The 19,175-nt window shown below is 41.3% G+C and overlaps 1 protein-coding gene and 3 long non-coding RNA genes across 4 annotated transcripts in view; 3 read left to right on the forward strand and 1 right to left on the reverse strand.

Annotated features, from left to right (window-relative positions):
- LOC140941010 (uncharacterized) overlaps positions 1 to 8,125 on the forward strand; it is a 10,045-nt gene extending 1,920 nt beyond the window's left edge. Inside the window, exons 2-3 of the long non-coding RNA XR_012166412.1 lie at positions 1,372 to 1,487; positions 7,675 to 8,125. This is a non-coding gene — a long non-coding RNA (uncharacterized lncRNA). The remainder of the gene's footprint in view (positions 1 to 1,371; positions 1,488 to 7,674) is intronic.
- LOC140941009 (uncharacterized) overlaps positions 1 to 19,175 on the forward strand; it is a 141,204-nt gene that overhangs the window by 3,331 nt on the left and 118,698 nt on the right. The window lies entirely within an intron of this gene.
- Positions 2,903 to 4,980, reverse strand: LOC140941798 (uncharacterized). Its single transcript, XM_073390811.1, has 3 exons — positions 4,139 to 4,980; positions 3,979 to 3,980; positions 2,903 to 3,933 (listed from the first exon to the last, which is right to left on the reverse strand). Exons 1-3 carry the CDS (start codon positions 4,921 to 4,923, stop codon positions 2,903 to 2,905), a joined length of 1,818 nt encoding a protein of 605 aa, XP_073246912.1. The 5' UTR covers positions 4,924 to 4,980.
- LOC140941141 (uncharacterized) lies at positions 9,858 to 12,406 on the forward strand. Its single transcript, XR_012166427.1, has 2 exons — positions 9,858 to 10,913; positions 11,572 to 12,406. It is a non-coding gene; the product is annotated as an uncharacterized lncRNA (long non-coding RNA).

A 19,175-nucleotide genomic window follows, 5' to 3' on the forward strand; every position in this document is an offset into this window, starting at 1 on the left:
TGGTTTGGCATCAAATCAAACATTACATGACCACTTGGAGATACGAAATTTCTCTTCCTGGTGTTGAAAAATTAATGTTTCATGCGGTAGTGATATTTGAAGAGAAAATTTTGTATCTCTGTGCTGAGATAAAAGGAAAAGCAAGAGATATCTGTGGAAACCTTGTAAAAAGCCATCACTTAAGGCACCACACTGAAGCTGTCTGTAAAATACTGAAGACATCTTATATTGTGTACTTCCAGAAAATATCCATACCTTACCTTGAAGGGAACGAATGTTGTTGATAATAGAGAGATTAAGATTCACGTTTACGCCAAACGGCAAACGTGAATTTGTACCACGTGACCAAGTTTTTCCCTTAATTGTCGTTAACTTTTTATTACTTTAACTAAAAAATAAGTAGTTTCACGCCAGTGTTATACATAAGAATTGTTCTGGACGGTTTTTATCTGCTTATTTTCTATTCTGAGAAATTCTCAACTTTAATCTGACGTTTGCCGTTTGGCGTAAACGTGAATCTTAATCTCTCTAATATTTTTGGCAATTTCTTGCTGTATGGCATCTGATAACCTCTAGGACACCGTTAGCTAATTAATTAACAATGGAGGTGATGCCTCACCCTACCGACTACAGGAGTAATGTCATCTGCAAAACAACCAGCTACATTCAAACTAAACACCACGTGAACTTTGATTACTTCAATTTAGTTAGAACATGTTACAACAAAGCTTAGAACACGATCAAATTTAATATGATGGATCAAATGTGTAATAAAGCAGCAGCTAGATAGCCGGAAGTTTACTCACAAGCTGATGACAATTGTATTACACTGTAAGGAAAACTATGACGTAAGCCATGAAGAAAAGCATTTAGCCCACTGTAGATAAAAGATGGTTAACACAAACAAAAGTACTTGTTTTGACGACCGGTAACAGTGAAACAGTTGATAGCTTGCTCAACAGAGAAGCTGACATTTGAAATTTATATTTTAATATTTATATTTTCCCCTGGAAAAAAACTCTGTAAGCAACCCTTAACTCCCTCAGAAATTGCCTCGTTTTGGACTCCCTCCCCCCGGAATTTCCGTTGCACTTTGTGGGGATTATGGATATTTCCTGGAACTACTCACTACATTTAGCAAAGGGAGGCCATAGATGAAAAAAAGAATTTTAAAATTTCTGCAGCAAATCAACCTTCTTACAGGAGAGAAATACAAATACAGCTACTGCAAATGCAAACTACAAATATACAACTACTACAAATGTCTCCCTTCAGAGTGCTCATTGGCTACTGATTCAGATAAATTCATTTTTTGTAAACATTATTTCTCCAGAATAATGTTCATGTTTTACATCTTTGTCTTTTTTGTAGGAATAAAATGGTGGGAATGATGCCACATGTCCAGTTGAACGGTGCATCAGATTTCAACATGTCCATATGAGAAAGTTTGACAGGGACAGAAGGAACTACTAACTTTCCAACTTCTGGTAGGTTTAACCCATAAAACCCTAATGAGCGTTAGTCTAAATAAGGGAAATTTGGGGACCAAACGAGGCAACTCGGTATGATTCGCATCCACGTACGACCTTCAAGTTAGATCTGCTGTTGTTCTACTGATTAATGCTGTGAACTCTGCATAGAACAAGTCGTGGGCAATATTGTGTGGCGGACCGCGTAGAGGGAAGAACGTTTAACCCTTCAAACCGTAAGATCAAAATTTGAATTCTCATTTAAACTCATCACAAATAGATGAGCTTGGGAACTGGTGCCTAAAAGGTTAGCGGGGTGCCAGATGCCAAGCTGCAGGGGAGGTATCCATGGCAACCCTGGAACGCGGGAACCACCCAAAAAAGCACCCGCTAACCGGCACCGTCACACTGAAACAATCAGTGGAAATAACTTACCTGAAAATACTTACCCTGATGACCCAATGCAAAAGAGGGAGGGAGGAGAGGGTGCAAGAATCCGCAATGATTCGCACTAGCAAAGCGTTTGATCCGCAAAGATCAGCTGATAACACTGCACGTGTAAAGCAATGAACCTTGAGACCCTGTGAAACCTCTAGAGGCCACCCCAAAGGTCACGTGCCGCAGATGGGGGAGACCGCTGGCTGCATTTGCTCACATTTTAACTTTGCCTAAATGATATTTAGCCACATTTAAACTCATCACAAATAGATGAGCTTGGGAACTGGTGCCTAAAAGGTTAGCGGGGTGCCAGATGCCAAGCTGCAGGGGAGGTATCCATGGCAACCCTGGAACGCGGGAACCACCCAATCAAAACCCTTCTCCTGGTGCTTGGAGAAAGGAGGAACCGCGAACAGGGGTGACATGGTACCTCCGATCCCCAAACTGCCCCCAAGCACCAGTAACCGAAAACCAAGGTAAAGCTACAACATACCTACAGAAGCTGACATGGCCAAGTCCAAGACCCAGGAACAAGATGCTATAGGAACCAGATACAGGCGAAGCAGGCGTTGCAAGAACTCCCATCAAGCCCGGCGTCCTTATGTAAAGCTGACAAGCATTGCTGGACAAGCGGCCCATTGATTGAATTAAATGGTCAGGTACTCCATTGCAAGCAGTGACAGTAGCGGCCCCTATGCGAAAGCTATGGCTGGAGAAGTTTCCCAGCACCCCTAGCTGGGGCCATAATCTGTCGATGCCAATCCGTCAAGATGATGTGCAAGAGAGGCGGTCCATTTTGCAACAAAAACAAGGAGGCAGGGCCATCTCCCCTAAGCGCAAGGTAATTCATTACTGCACGAACTGCACAGAGTGGATGCCTGCCCAACACCAATGTGAATGAAACAGCCCTTCCTGAGTGGATCAGTCTTCGAGCCCTTGATCGTGACGTGCATGCAGGATGGAGGTAAGTTACGCAGGCATTGCAAGAACTCCCATCAGGCCAATTTGATGGAGAGGGCAGCTAACGCTTCAGCTGGCGTCCTTATGAAAAGCTGATAAGCATTGCTGGACCAGCGGCCCATTGATTGAATTAAATGGTCAGGTACTCCATTGCGAGCAGCGACAGTAGCAGCCCCTATGCGAAAGCTATGGCTGGAGAAGTTTCCCGGCACCCGAGCTGAGGCCATAATCTGTCGGAGCCAATCTGTCAAGGTGTTGCGCGAGAGAGGCTGTCCATTTTGCAACAAAAACAAGGGGCCAGGGGCATCTCCCCTAAGCGCGAGGTAATTCATTACAGCGCGAACTGCACAGAGTGGACGCCTGCCAACGCCAATGTGAATGAAACAGCCCTTCCTAAACGGGTCAGTCTTCGAGCCCTTGATCCTGACGCGCATGCAGGATGGAGCTGAGGGCGAATCCACTGAAATATCCAGGACACCCAAGTGGAGTGACGACGAGAAGCTAGACAAATTGGGAACGGTAAACTCCGACGCGCGAAGAAGGCCAAAATATCCAAGAGAACAAGCTGCCCAGAACATGCAGTGATCCGGGAGGTGAAGATCTAAAGACTGCCAAATAACCAGCATCAGATCATCGGTAATAGGAAGTCGGCTAGACGAAGAAGAACCTTGACAGCGCTTGATACCACGTACTACCCGCTGAAGACGAAGACAATTAATGAGCGGATCAGGGAACCCATGGTCGATGTGGAGAGCTCTAACCCCAGATAAATACACCTTGATAGAAGAATGCTTAATGGTCCTAGCGAGGAAGGTGACAAAAAGGCAAAGCGTCCATTCATCGGCCGGGCAGGGTAACCCTGAGGGATGTAACTTCCCCCGCTGACGACAGAAGGAAATAAACTGTGCTTGGGCAGAAGCATACGAGCGACGGGTAGATGGGGCCAAGCCTTGGGTCAAGAAGGAATAGCATTGCCGCTCTAAGGTGAAGAGGTCAAAGCTGCCAGAAGTTCTGGGGGGATCCACGTAGGATGAGGCTGTGCATCCGGAACCAACTGCCTGAAGTCCTGCCAACGAAAACGAGACAGAGCATCAGCTATCAGATTGTTAACCCCTGGCACATGTCGAGCAGAAAAGGAGAAACTATGACGAGCAGCAGAAAGAAGCAGGCTACGCAGTAACTGCATCAAACTAGGTACTTTCGAGGTCCGGGTGTTTAGAATATGGACCACCGCTTCATTGTCAGAGCGGAACAGAACATGCCTCTTGCACCACATGTGGCCCCATACATGGGCGGCAATGACGACTGGGAAGAGCTCCTTATAAGCAATAGACTGCTGCTGCTGAGAAGGGGCCCAAGAACCCGCAAACCAGTAGCCCTTCAGATAGGCCCCAAAACCAATCGAACCAGCTGCATCGGACGACACTTCGACCCCCGCCTCTGGGACCAGACCCGGGAAAAGCCAAAAACTAACACCATGCCAGTCAGAGAGAAAGTGGTGCCACCACCGGAGGTCCAAATGAAATTCTCTGTTAAGCCGAACTGGGTGATCTCTTCTTCGGAAACAGGACAGAAGGTCAATCATGCGGCGCAAAAAGGTTCTCCCAGGCCAAACCACTTTAGCAGCATGGTGCAGATGTCCAATGAGAGATTCTAGTTCCTGCCTATTGCACCACTTTCGTGGAAGCCACGAAGAGATAAGCTCTTTCAATGCGGACAATTTCTGTGCAGGGAGACGAGCCTCTTGATTAACAGAGTCCAGCTCAATACCAAGGACTACGAGCACAGTCGAGGGGCCAACACACTTGCCTGGGTGAAGAGGCAGGCCCAAACGCTTGCAGACTGCTAGAGCGGTGCGTAAATTGTGTGCACATTGAGAGGACTCAGGGGGGCCCATAGTGATGAAGTCGTCTAGGTAATGAAGCAGATCAGGGATCTGATAGGAGTGCACGAGGATCCACTCCACCAAATCGGCGATTGCATTGAAGATGAATGGAGCTGAACGAAGGCCAAAGGGGAGTGCTAGATCAACATAGTACTGGTTACGCCATTTCATCCCCAGCAGGTGACGGTCGGACGGGTGAACAGGAACATTGCGGTACGCGGACTCAACGTCAAATTTAGCCATGAGGGCCCCTTTCCCCAAGCGAGACACTGAGCGGATAATTTGATCCACAGTGATGTAATGAAGAGTAAACTCATCTGCGCTGATCCCATCATTGACACTAGCCCCCCAAGGGGAAGACAAATCCACAATGAGACGCCATTTGCCTGGTTGGCCCTTTTTCGGAGTGACACCAAAACTACTAACTTGGAGGTTTGGGAAGGGGGGGGAATTGAAGGGGCCTGCCACCCTACCCAAAGAGACCTCATTCGCTAAATAAGCATCAATGACAGAGGCATGCTGAGTAGCAGATGGCTTGTTCTTCTTAGCGGACTTGAGCTTATGGGAAGGGGAAAAACCTAATTTAAATCCATGACGAATGCCATCCAAGACAAAGTCAACCTGTGGCCGCTGCGGGTGGAAGCGCAACTCCCATGCAAACTGCTCCGCCACTAAGGGAGTAACTGCTGAAACTGGGGGAAGAGGAGCTGGAAAGGAAACGTAAAGCATACAAAGGTAAATAACTAGCCCCATGCCACAGAACCCCCACAAACCCCAGAAGAAGGTGTGCAACAAAACGGCTGGGACAGTCAACATAAAACAACTAGCTTTAATCACGCCCTAAGAAGTACATGTGGAAGGCCACTACTAGGAGGCAAACTAATTACACAAGAGTACCAAGTAATTTGGGAACAAAAAGAAACTCTTATAAGTCCAGTAAGGTCTGCACTTGAAAATTTAAATCGTCCGACCTAAGGCAACCTAACAATGATACAAATGAACACCTGACAACCAACAAATCTGATCGAGTTCACTAGCGCCTAGACTTGCTGCTAGAACGGAGGGGGGAAGCATCAACTGGCCGTTTGGAAGAAGGACGAGACTGGCTTGATGCCTCACCAGGGCACGCTCCAACACGATGCGGGCCAAAGCAACTAGAGCATTTGTGAGCAAAGCGGCACGACGACGAAGGAGCAACACAACGGCCTCGATTCCAAGACTTGCAAATAATGAGCGAAGACGGTGCGCCGCGGGGCTCAGAAAACTCCTCCGAAAGTTCCCCGCGAGAGCGTACCGAAGCCCCAGCTGCATGAAAATTAAACAACTGCACATTGATGGTTGACCAATCTGTGAGGGTCGAGGCCGCAGCGTGTTCCCGAAAAGCCCGGTCATACGCCAACCAAACTCGGCCCGCGAACTGACGGTGAGTCCGGAGAATGAGCAACTGATACTGCATCAAATCCTTCCAGCGATGCGGAAAATGGGAGGATAAAATCAGACAATATATCGAAAAGGCTTCCAACCAACTGGTGATGTCGTTAACGCGTCGCTTGGGCTTTTTTGGAGTTGACGTAAGCACCAGCCGCCCGTCGAAAAGCAATTGAGGTTCGGGCTCGTTTAGCACCAAGTTCGAAGAAAGCAGTTCGTGCAACTCGACAAACTTGCCAGCAACGATCTGGCTCACAAGTTTTGCAGGCACCGGTGAAAAGCCGGGGCCCACGACAAAGGGCTGCTGCAAAACAGGCGTCTGGGCCAGCGAAGAAATACCACCGATGCTAGGCGAAGCGGTCACGGCGGCAGAATTGGTAGAAAGCGTAACGGCGGATATCGGTGAGGCAAAAGTAGTAACAAAAGCAGGTACAACAAAATCAGGCCTACCTTGGACCGAGGCAGCGGAAACAGCCGGTGAGACCGACGAAAAACCAACGCCAGAGGCTGCCAAGCTTGAGGCTTGGGCATCGAGTTGACCAGTAGAAGACGAAGACGAAGACGAACCAGGAACGCCCCCAGGCGAGGCCGCCATTGGCACGCTTGAAGCAAAACTAGTGGCAGGCGTTGAAGGCAGATTCGAAGTTTGCTCGGCCGCTAGCGCTTGCTTGACAGCACTTACAACGGCGGCCAAAAAGGCAGGAGAAGGCTGGTCCGACATGGGTGATTGGGACGTTGCAGATGGGTCCGCTGAGCCTGTACTAGGCAAACTAGAGTTCGCCGCCGAACTGGACGGGTTGCGTTCAGCAGGAAAAATCATGGCATCAAACGCCGCCGCTTGGCTGTTACGTGTTGGCCTGGACGACATATATTAGCAGAATGCTTTCTCGCGACAAACGAAGGGAAGAACAGCAATAAACCGAGCAAGAATCCGCAATGATTCGCACTAGCAAAGCGTTTGATCCGCAAAGATCAGCTGATAACACTGCACGTGTAAAGCAATGAACCTTGAGACCCTGTGAAACCTCTAGAGGCCACCCCAAAGGTCACGTGCCGCAGATGGGGGAGACCGCTGGCTGCATTTGCTCACATTTTAACTTTGCCTAAATGATATTTAGCCACATTTGTTGCCCCTATTCATTTCCTATAGATGTAGTGCGCAGAAGTTGATAAAAAGTCAAGCAAATTTATCTTTTTGGTGATCATGTGCGTAATTCTCATGACCACTCTGTTTTACAAAGCATTGATATCAGTTACAAACAGAAATTTCATACTGATCACTCTGAGGGCTTAAAGGGGTAAACGTTCATATCTCATAATCTATTATCTGCCATAGCACTGTGTAGCAAATGATGAAACAAACAATTGTCTCTGGCGCTACGAAAAATCCTATAAACCCCAAGTAGCGTTATCGCTACTTTATGTATGTGCCCAACCATAATAAAAAAGAATACTACAATCTATATTTTATCGTTTTGTTATACTTTCTTTTAGAGTTCTTGTCGCTGCCTAACTGCGGCGGAATTGATGTATAAGCTGCTGCATGTTCGGAGGTACATTCTTAGCGGGAGTGAATTTCGTTCTCGGCATCGACGAGTGAGTGCTTTGAGTTTGCAAGTCTTCCCCTTCCTAGATTTCCGCCATTTTCACCTTTAGTGTCTTCTCCTTTTCTGTTCCATTACAGAGCACATCAACATTTTTTACCCCAATCCAAAATTATTAACGCGGGCAACGGGAATCCTGGTTTGTCTGTGAACTGATTTTTTGTGTAAAATCGACGGGGTGTATAGGCGTTGAGACGTATCTTGCGTAAACCGCTGACACTCCAAACCGATATTACACAAAAAATCAGGGAACAGAGAAACGTAGGGATACCAATCTAAAATTATTAACGCGGGCAACGGGAATCCTGGTTTGTTTGGGAACTGATTTTTTGTGTAAAATCGACGGGGTGTATAGGCGTTGAGACGTATCTTGCGTAAACCGCTGACACTCCAAACCGATATTACACAAAAAATCAGGGAACAGAGAAACGTAGGGATACCAATCTAAAATTATTAACGCGGGCAACGGGAATCCTGGTTTGTCTGTGAACTGATTTTTTGTGTAAAATCAACGGGGTGTATGGGCGTTGAGACGTATCTTGCGTAAACCGCTGACACTCCAAACCGATATTACACAAAAAATCAGGGAACAGAGAAACGTGGGGATACCAATCTAAAATTATTAACGCGAGCAACGGGAATCCTGGTTTGTTTGGGAACTGATTTTTTGTGTAAAATCGACGGGGTGTATAGGCGTTGAGACGTATCTTGCGTAAACCGCTGACACTCCAAACCGATATTACACAAAAAATCAGGGAACAGAGAAACGTAGGGATACCAATCTAAAATTATTAACGCGAGCAACGGGAATCCTGGTTTGTTTGGGAACTGATTTTTTGTGTAAAATCGACGGGGTGTATAGGCGTTGAGACGTATCTTGCGTAAACCGCTGACACTCCAAACCGATATTACACAAAAAATCAGGGAACAGAGAAACGTAGGGATACCAATCTAAAATTATTAACGCGAGCAACGGGAATCCTGGTTTGTTTGGGAACTGATTTTTTGTGTAAAATCGACGGGGTGTATAGGCGTTGAGACGTATCTTGCGTAAACCGCTGACACTCCAAACCGATATTACACAAAAAATCAGGGAACAGAGAAACGTAGGGATACCAATATAAAATTATTAACGCGGGCAACGGGAACCCTGGTTTGTTTGGGAACTGATTTTTTGTGTAAAATCGACGGGGTGTATAGGCGTTGAGACGTATCTTGCGTAAACTGCTGACACTCGAAACCGATATTACACAAAAAATCAGGGAACAGAGAAACGTAGGGATACCACTCTAACTCGGGTACTTTTCAAATTGGAAACTTATGCTAACTTCTTAGTTTCTTCCTATCTTTACAGGCGATGGTAGCACGCTTTGGGATTACCAAGCAAACTCTATAGATCATGATTATTTCTTCCGCTTTCTTTTTTAAAGAGAGGGCGGTCCACACTACTACAATCTAAAATCATCAACGCAGACAACGGGAATCCTGGTTTGTTTGGGAACTGATTTTTGTGGAAATTCGACGGAATGTATAGGCGTTGAAACGTATTTTGGGTAAACCGCTGACACTCAAACCTATAACACAATAAATCAGGGAACAGAGAAACGTAGGGATACCAATATTGGAAACTTATGCTAACTTCTTACTTTCTTCCATCTCCACAGGTGAGGGTAGCACGCTTTGGGATCGCCAAGTATACTTTATTAATCATGATTCTTTTTTTTCCTCTTTCCTAGATTTCTAACGTTTTCCTTTTTATCTCTAGTATTTTTGTTTTAGATGGTCCACAACACTGGACGTTGTAGGCTTTGACTTTTATTCAGTCTTTCAGGGTCAAAGCAAAGATGTGCATAATTCTAGCTTAAAATGATTGGGTAGAGGTTAGAATCCTGGACCCTGACTGATCACACACTGCTGCTTTTGCTTCAACTTCTGTATCTTCCAGTGGTGAGTATATCACGTTATGAATTTCTTTTAATTTTCCTTTTTAATATCTAGTCATTTTGAAGAAGCGACTTTTTAAAACATTTAGCTTTAAAAAATTGCGAAAAAACTTTTCTTAAAAACATTTAATAAATTTTAAAAAAAGGTAAAAAATACACGACTTTTCGACGTTACCGGATGTCATTATCAAGTGAAAAGAGATGCAATATCAATGTTCTATAAATACAAGAAAAACAGTAGTTCATTAAAGGGAAAGTAGCATATAAAAATATGTTACAAGTCAAACAAAGAGGTTAGAACTGATGGAGTCACTCTGAGTGTTGAGGCTAGGCCTCAGTTCTTTGATGAATAGCATTTCGTAAACGAGGCAGTCAAATTTCTCGTGGCATTTCTTGAGAACGCGAAATTGGCCCTCATTGAGAAGATTTTTGCAGTCACTGTGCGCTTCTGATAATGTTTACCGATAGCTGAATACTTGTGTTCGGCAATGCTTTGATGAAGGTGTCGGGCTGTGTAGCCAACATAATCTGCATCACACAGATCACGTGCAAATTTGTAAACAACGCATTGCTGACTTACAAAACTCGGCTTAATTTCTTTAGGCTTAAGATCTTGCTCCAATTTTTTGCTCACAAAAATAAGCTCATAAATTCTACCGTTAATATGTTTATTCAGAATATTGCAACTAAGCCAGAAAAGAAAACCGACGATGGCAACACGATCAGCATAGTTCTTCCGTTCAAAGATCAGATAGCCGCTAACGCAGTGCGTAGGCAATTGCGTGATCTCAGCAATAAGATTGCCATCACTTTACAGCCCCCTCTTAGGGAAAAATGCGGAAGAGGAGCGTCCGTAAACAGCCTAAACAATTTTCCCTTGCACTGAACTTGTGGAAGAATTATGCGATATCAGCCAGGACCCATAAAACTGTTATTCTTACCTTAGAATTCTCCTTTTTATTGCCAATACAGCTAACCAAATCAATTGTAGTGGTTAGTGTCCAATTGCTATTTTAGATCTGAGACTAAGGGGACAGTTTACAGAGTTTTAAAAGCGAATTTATAATGCTTCCTTGTTTTATGAGGATCTGCCAAAGCAAAACGACAAGAGTAAGAAAGTGGAAGAGGAAGATTAGTAAACCGGACAAGGACATCAGGGATAAAACATCGGCCACACTGAATCGAAGTAAGTTTACAAGTCTTTCGCCAAGAAAAATAACGGAAAAACCTTACTCAGTAAAATGTCTATCAAAAGGCCCGGGAGAGGCTTTTTTCCAGACTCTGTTGGAAGAGAGGCCATTGCTGGTTTGCACGTGAGGTCACGGCGGCCATATTGGAAGTCAAGAACAAAAGCATTTCTCTCCTCTGGTAACTTAACTCTGTTTTCATGTAAATTCTTCAAGAAAAATTCTATTGTATTGACCCTCAACATGGCCGCCTTGTCACGTGGTTGCAAACCAAGAATTGGAGAGGGTTGCTTGATACATTCTGTTGAAGGGGGTGAAAAGATTACACCAAAGTTTCAATTTAGCGGCCCTACAGACCAAAGTCTGATTCAGCCTTTCATGGAGCCGTTTGAACTCAATTTCAACCAAAAAGAGCCCTTTAAAAAGCCTATTCCAGCCCACGCTGGGACGTATTTCAATCCTTGGGTCCAAATTAGCCCTAGATAATCGTATTGTATTGTTGTTGATAATTCATGTTAACATAACGTTTACCACATAACCTATGCCAACTACCAACAGATGACTGTGGTTAACACTGGATACTCATATACGGCCATTTACATTCTTAACATCCGATAATTAATGGACAATTTTAATTTTATTTCTCATAATTAACAGCTAAACAAGGAAAGAGAACCTTGAGCCCCAATATAGTGTCGCATCTAACAGAGAAGCGGAACTTATCAGAATTGTTGTTCTGTGAAATAAAACTGGATTGTAAGAACAAGGCACTGAATGTGGAACAGAAGGATTGGTTAAATGCTGCAGGAATTTATGTCCTCTTCAAAACCATATTAGCAGATGAGATCAAGATTAAGTCACTTTTACAGGAAACATTTCGATGAAAATAGGATGCTTTAAAACTAACCTTCGTTTTAGGCGGCCGTTTCTTTTTACTAAGTGAAAGTCCCGTAGGAAGGACTATGGAGCTTGAGCCTTGGTTCCTACCCAGATTTCCTGCCCGCATTTTTTCCCCTCGGGGTTTTTTGCAATGGGGCAGGTTTTTTCTGGCCTCCGTCTGACCGCTTTTATTTCAGATGTAAGCGGTAGCTCAACTCTGCCAGATTTCAGTCTTGCTTCGTTTTTAGCAATATCTTTCAATTTACTCTAAGGTCAGTTGACCCAGAATAGGTTATAAGTTTTGGCGACATAAATTAAGATTGACTTTAGAATGTACACCTCCAGCCAGGGATGTGCACTGTATAATATACCCTTGGCTATTTGCCTGTGAGCTTGGTTGGGTACATGAGTAATAGCAGTGCTTTAGGAAAAACTGAGAAAACTTGAATTATTCGCAGATTACACGTACACGAGTTGGCTATATCGTATAACAGGGATGCTCCTTGCCAAGCCCTCCAAAAATAAACGTATATGCTTAGACACTAACCATTATTTAACAGTTGGAACTTTGTACATTAGTTCAAAAAATTGAAATTAAAGATGTTTTCCTTCATTATAGTCAGAGAAAACAACCGACATTTGGCGACGCTACCACTGGTTTCCCTGCCAAATGACCTCTGAAAAATGGGCGCAGAAATTCCATACTGATGACGCGTCACTACCCAGATCTGGGTAGTGCTTCTGATTGGTCGTGCCACGTGGGAAATTTGATTCAACCAATGAGAAGCACTACCCAGATCTGGGTAGTTACGCGTCATCAGTATGGACTTTCTGTGCTCGTTTCTCAGACGTCATTTGGCGGGGAAACCAGTGGTGGCGTCGCCAAATGTCGGACGTTTTCTCGGGCTATTTTCATTGGTGTATATTTATTGTTTACTTCACATATACGCATACTCGAGCGAGTGCTATCTTCAAAGACATTGCAATCGTTCTCAAACGCTAGGTTTACGATCAGTGCATCTTACTAACAGTCACCTACGGATATGTGACCTGGAATCTTACGAAACAACAAATCTTGAAACTCAGAACTATGCAGAGAGCGTATGTGAGAATCATGGCGAGATCGTAAAACAGCTCATTGGATCCGAGAACATGGAGAAGAAACCAAAGTAACAGATATCTTGGAAATAATAAGCAAACTCAAATGGAACTGGGCTGGTTATTTGGCGAGAAGAACGGACCACCGTTGGACAATCGGCATTACGTTCAGGACGCGCCGGGGACACACAAGGAACCGAGGAAGACCAAGGACGAGATGAAGGGAAGACTTACATGGTTTCCAAAACCTGTAACCGTGTCGCGCAAAAAGTAGTTCAGTAGAGGTCAGTGGGGAAGGCCTACGTCTATCGACCGACGTTCAACGGCTGAAACTGAACTGAACACAACCGTAAGTTAACATAAGTACGTCTCATGCTCCTTGAACAAGCATTCGACAAACAGCACAGTCCTTTTTCAAGTAAAATATGGCACATCTGGTGTGGCCATGATAACACCTACACAACGTACAAATATTCTACCACCTCAAATTCAACAGATTCTTGAACTTTTGCTCAAGTTTCTCTTTAAAAGTTATTGGTCTGGATGGATTTGTGCAACCTCAGTAGGCACCCAAGATATGTTGACGAACAGGAGATTAAGGAGTTTCAGGCATATTAGACGAAAAATATTTCTGATAGTGCAAACGTCCGTCGGAGCATTTGAAGAAAATTGCTTGCACAAAATATAAACGCATCATAGTGGCGACCAGCGAAAGGTTTCTAAAGACGGGCTATAAAGCCATAGGGGTAAACAGTATTCACTAAGTAAGCAACAATTTTAAATTCTAAGAAATAATATTTGAAGACGTTTTAGACAGAAAAGTATCGTTTTCTCGCCTTTAAAAATATGCATTTCAGATAGTCGCAAAATTTTGGTAGAAAAAATTGAATCTTTTTCATTTTATGTGTTTGAGAAGAACTGCCTAGAAATAATACTCTTAAAGGTTTCGATAGAAAAAAAAAACCGTTTCTACCCTTTAAAAAATATACGCTTCAGATAGTCGCAAATTTGCATATTTTCCAAAGGGATTAAACCAGCATTTTTTTTATCTTCTGTTTTTGGGCAAAAATGATCTTGAAAATAATGTTTGAAGATAGAAAAGAATAGTTTCTAGCCCATAAAAATATGCACTTCAGATAGTCGCAGTTTTCAATATTTTCCAAAGGGGTTAACCCATAATTTAGGTCAAAAAATAGAACTTTTCATTTCTTGTTTTTGGGCAAAAATGATCTTGAAATAATGTTTGGGGATCTTTTCGATAGAAAAGAATCTTTTCTAGCCTATAGAAAAATGCACTTCAGAAAGTCGCATTTTTGCATATTTTCCAAAGAAGTTAACCCATGATTTGGTCAAGAAATGGAATGTTTTTCATGTTCTCTTATTGGGCAAAAAAAATCTTCAAATAATATTTAGAAATCTTTTCGAAAGGTAAGAGTCGTTTCTGGCCTAAAAAAAATATGCACTTCAGATAGTCGCATTTCTGTATATTTTCCAAGGTCAAAAAGTAAAACTTTTTTCATTTCCTGTTTTTAGGTAAAAAATGATCTTGAAATAATGTTTGGGATCTTTAAGATAGAAAAGAATCGTTTCTAGCCTATAAAAATATGCACTTTAGATAGTCGCATTTTGGCATATTTTCCAAAGGGGTTAACCCATGATTTTGGTCAAACAACAGCACTTTTTGCATTTTCGGCGTTTGGGCAAAAATCATCTTAAAATAATGTTTGGGGATCATTTTGACAGAAAAGAATTGTTTCTGGCCGTTAAAAATTTGCACTTAAGATAGTTGCACTTCTGCGTATTTTCCAAAGGGGTTAACCCATTATTATCGTCAAAAAACGGAATGTTTTTTAAGTATCTGTTTCTGGGCAAAAATGAGCTTCTAGCCTTAGACTTAAGATAGTCGCATTTTTTATTATTTTTCAAAGGGTTTAACACATGATTACAGCCGTTACAACCCTTACACCCTTACAGCCCTTTACAGTCTATAAAAACAAAAAGTCGAAAAAATCGGATTTTTCCAAAGGGGTTAGTCCATGGCTTTGGTCAAAAATTGGCAATTTTTCCATATTTTTAATATAGGAAAAATAGCTATCTTCAAAATGTGTTTGAATGTATTCTAGAAAGAAAAAAAGCCTTTCCAGACTATAAAAACAACAAGTTAAAAAAGTCGAAAATTTGGGATTTTTCCAAAATAGTCCACGGTTTTGGTCAAAAACTGGCGATGTTTTTATCTTTATATTATAGGCAAAATAGGCCAGGAAAAATGTGTTTAGAGATATTCTACAAAGAAAAAAGCCTTTCCACACTATAAAAATAGCAAGTTGAAAAAGTGGAAAATTTGGGATTTTTCCAAAGGGGTTAATCCACGGTTTTGGTTAAAAATTGGCAATTTTTCAACCTTAAGATTTTATCATAGGCGAAATAGGTCAAGAAAATGTGTTTGAGAATATTCTAGGGAGAAAAAAGCCTTTCCACGCTATAAAAACAGCAAGTAAAAACAGTCGAAAATTTGGGATTTTTCCATGATTTTGGTTAAAAATTGGCAATTTTTCCATCTTTTTAATATAGGCATCCCTCTTTTTTTTAGGTAATATTGGCGAGGAAAATGTGTTTTACAATATTCTAGAACGAAAAAAGCCTTTCTCGGCTATTAAAACAAGATTTTCAAAAAGACGAAAAATGAAGATTTTTCCAAAGGGGTTAACCCATGGTTTTGGTCCAAAAACTGGACTTTTTTCGATCTTTTCTTTTTAAGCAATATAGGCCAGAAAAATGTGTGTTACGATATTCTAGAACGAAAAAACCCTTTTCTAGGCAATAAAAAAAAGTTAAAAAAGTCGAAAAAACTGAGATTTTTCCAAAGCGGTTAACCAATGGTTTTGGTCCAAAAATGGCCATTTTTCCATGGTATTTTTAAATATAATATAAGCCAGGAAAAGGTGTCTTACGATATTCTAAAACGAAAAAACGCCTTTCTAGGCTATAAAAACAAGAAGATCAAAAAAGTCGAAAAATTGAGATTTTTCCAAAGCGGTTAACCCATGTTTTTGGTCCAAAAATGGCCTTTTTTCCATCTTTTTTTTTAGGCAATATAGGCCAGGAAAATGTCTTTTACGATATTCTAGAACGAAAAATCGCCTTTCTAGGCTAGAACAACAAGAAGTTCAAAAAGTCGAGAAATTAAGATTTTTCCAAAGGGGTTAACCCATGGTTATGGTCCAAAAATGGCTATTTTTCCACCTTTTTTTAGGCAATATAGACAAGAAAAATGCGTTTTAAAATATTTTAGAATGAAAAACCGCATTTCTAGGCTATAAAAAAAGACGTTCAAAAAGTCTAAAAATTGCGATTTTTCCAACGGGTTAACCCATGGCTTTGGTCCAAGAAATGGCCATTTTTCCATTTTTTTTTTTTTTTTAATGTAATATAAGCCAGGAAAATGTCTTTTACGATATTCTAGAAAGTAAAAACGCCTTTCTAGGCTATAAAAACAAGAAGTTCAAAAAGTCGAAAAATTCACGTTTTTCCAAAAGGGTTTAACCCATGGTTTTGGTCCAAAAATGGTCATTTTTCCAATTTTTTTTAGGCAATATAGGCCAGGAAAATGTCTTTTACTATATTCTAGAACGAAAAAACGCCATTCCAGGCTATAAAAACAAGAAGTTCAAAAAGTCGAAAAATTGACATTTTTCTGAAGGGGTTAACCCATGGTTTTGGTGCAAAAATCGTTATTTTTCCAACTTTTTTTAAAGCAATATAGGCCAGGAAAACGTCTTTTACGATATTCTAGAACGAAAAAACGCCTTTTTAGGCTATAAAAACAAGAAGTTCAAAAAGTCAAAAAATTGACGTTTTACCAAAGGGGTTAAACCATGGTTTTGGTCCAAAAATGGCCATTTTTCCAACTTTTTTTTTTAGGCAATATAGGCCAGGAAAATGTCTTTTACGATATTCTAGAGCGAAAAAACACCTTTTTAGGTTATAAAAACAAGAAGTTCAAAAAGTCGAAAACTTCACGTTTTTCCAAAAGGTTAACCCATGGTTTTGGTCCAAAAATGGCCATTTTTCCAACTTTTTTTTTTAAGCAATAAAGGTCAGAAAAATGCCTTTTACGATATTCTAGAACGAAAAAACGCCTTTCTAGACTATAAAAACAAGAAGTTCAAAAAGTCGAAAAATTGACATTTTTCTAAAGGGGTTAACCCATGGTTTTGGTGCAAAAATCGTTATTTTTCCAACTTTTGTTTAGGCAATATAGGCTAGGAAAACGTCTTTTACGATATTCTAGAACGAAAAAACGCCTTTCTACGCTATAAAAACAAGAAGTTCAAAAAGTCGAAAAATTCACTTTTTTCCAAAGGGGGTTACCCATGGTTTTGGTCCGAAAATGGCCATTTTTCCAGCTTTTTTTTAAGCAATGTAGGCCAGGAAAATGTCTTTTACGATATTCTAGAACGAAAAAACGCCTTTCTAGGCTATAAAAACAAGAAGTTCAAAAAGTCAAAAAATTGACATTTTTCCAAAAGGGTTTACCCATGGTTTTGGTCCAAAAATGGCCATTTTTCCGACTTTTCTTCTTAGGCAATACAGGCCAGGAAAATGTCTTTTACGATATTCTAGAACGAAAAAACGCCTTTCTAGGCTATAAAAACAAGAAGTTCAAAAAGTCGAAAAATTGACATTTTTTTAAAGGGGTTAACCCATGCTTTTAGTTCAAGAATGGCCATTTTTCCAACTTTTTTTTTAGGCAATATAGGCCAGGAAAACGTCTTTTACGATATTCTAGAACGAAAAATCGCCTTTCTAGGCTATAAAAACAAGAAGTTCAAAAAGTCAAAAAATTGACGTTTTCCAAAGGGGTTAACCCATGGTTTTGGTCCAAAAATGGCCATTTTTCCAACTTTTTTTTTTTTAGGCAATAAAGGCCTTTCTTTTTGTATCCCGGGATAGTGATATTTATTTTCATCACTTAGAGAGCTTGGATCAACTTCTGATCTAGAGAATTCTATTATAAAACACATTGTTTACTGTTCAGTGCAGGTAGTTACAAGACGACGGCGCCCGCCAGTTGATCGCGGTAATCAGTAACATGCATGATAATCCCTGTTACTATATCTCTTTCGATTCAAAAGTACTTAAAGAAGCTTAATTACTTTCTTTCAGAGGCCGGAGACGAATTCGAGTGTGAAAAGAGGCAATTTCATGGAACTTTTAATCTGTACAATCATGACGTATTTCTGACACGGCCAGTAATTATGCAAATACGCAAAATGGCAGATTATAATCTACTGTTGGTTGCAATCCCAGAAGATACCCACAAGTCTGAGCCTATAAACCAAAAATATAAGCTTAAAACTTTACTTTGATATGATTTTTAAACCAGATTTAGGCCGCAACTTTTGAGATATTTTCCCTCAAATCTTCCTTGCTTTCAGGGTTTGGATTAAGCCTGCAAAATAGTTATTCTTTGAACCACTGTAACTTGAACACGTTTTGATCAAAGATATTTTTATTTAGCCTGTGAACTATCGAAGGTTAACTAAAAAAACCGAATCGAACAGATTTTTGTGCGGGCATTCGTTTGTTTGCAACGCGCTTTTCAAAATCCATCAATTTTAGTCTTTGAAACACTCTCTGAGGAGCCAAGACGGACTGAATTCGTTTTTGGCTTGTAGCAGAGCTAAGAATAAGAATTTGAAAACAAAAATAGCGATTTTAGTATATACCTACTAAAGCCTCTTCACCGACAAAAAATAAAGGAAAAGTATTTTTTGTCGCGAAATCGAGTGGACCGCTTTTAGGGAGACTGCCTTTTAACCATCTCAGTAATCGGTGGGAGATCTTAGGGGAACGGTTGGATGGGTACAAACCCCCTTAATGTACCCGTCAGTCTGGAGGCTTTCTTTCAATACTTTGAACCTGCAACACTTACAATCAAAGGATTTCATACAGCTGACACCTAGCAATGCATTTGAAATATGCAGAAATGTTAGCTATTGTTGTCCACGAAAATATGAAACTAGGGGACAATACCACCCCCCCCCCCCCCCCCCCCCCCCGCTGAATAGTGAGAGGCTCTCACTTGTAAACTCGAAATTGCTGACAAAAAATTTGCGAGCCCTTAGGCTTACTGCCTTATAATAAATCAATAGTCCTGAAACTCAAAGTTCATATAAATCGACGCTTATATTATGTTCTGGAGAATCTCAAAGTGTTCGAGCGGTTGCTTATTTGTAAAAGAAGACCAAAATGTTTACAAAACCGCTAGCAAGAGCGCCTCG

Source organism: Porites lutea, chromosome 6, assembly GCF_958299795.1.
Source record: "Porites lutea chromosome 6, jaPorLute2.1, whole genome shotgun sequence".
In the NCBI taxonomy this organism is placed as follows: Eukaryota; Metazoa; Cnidaria; class Anthozoa; order Scleractinia; family Poritidae; genus Porites; species Porites lutea.

Bases quoted from the DNA above. Each gene is read 5' to 3' on its own strand.
- LOC140941798 (XM_073390811.1), bottom strand. From the start codon at position 4,923: ATGAAATGGCGTAACCAGTACTATGTTGATCTAGCACTCCCCTTTGGC.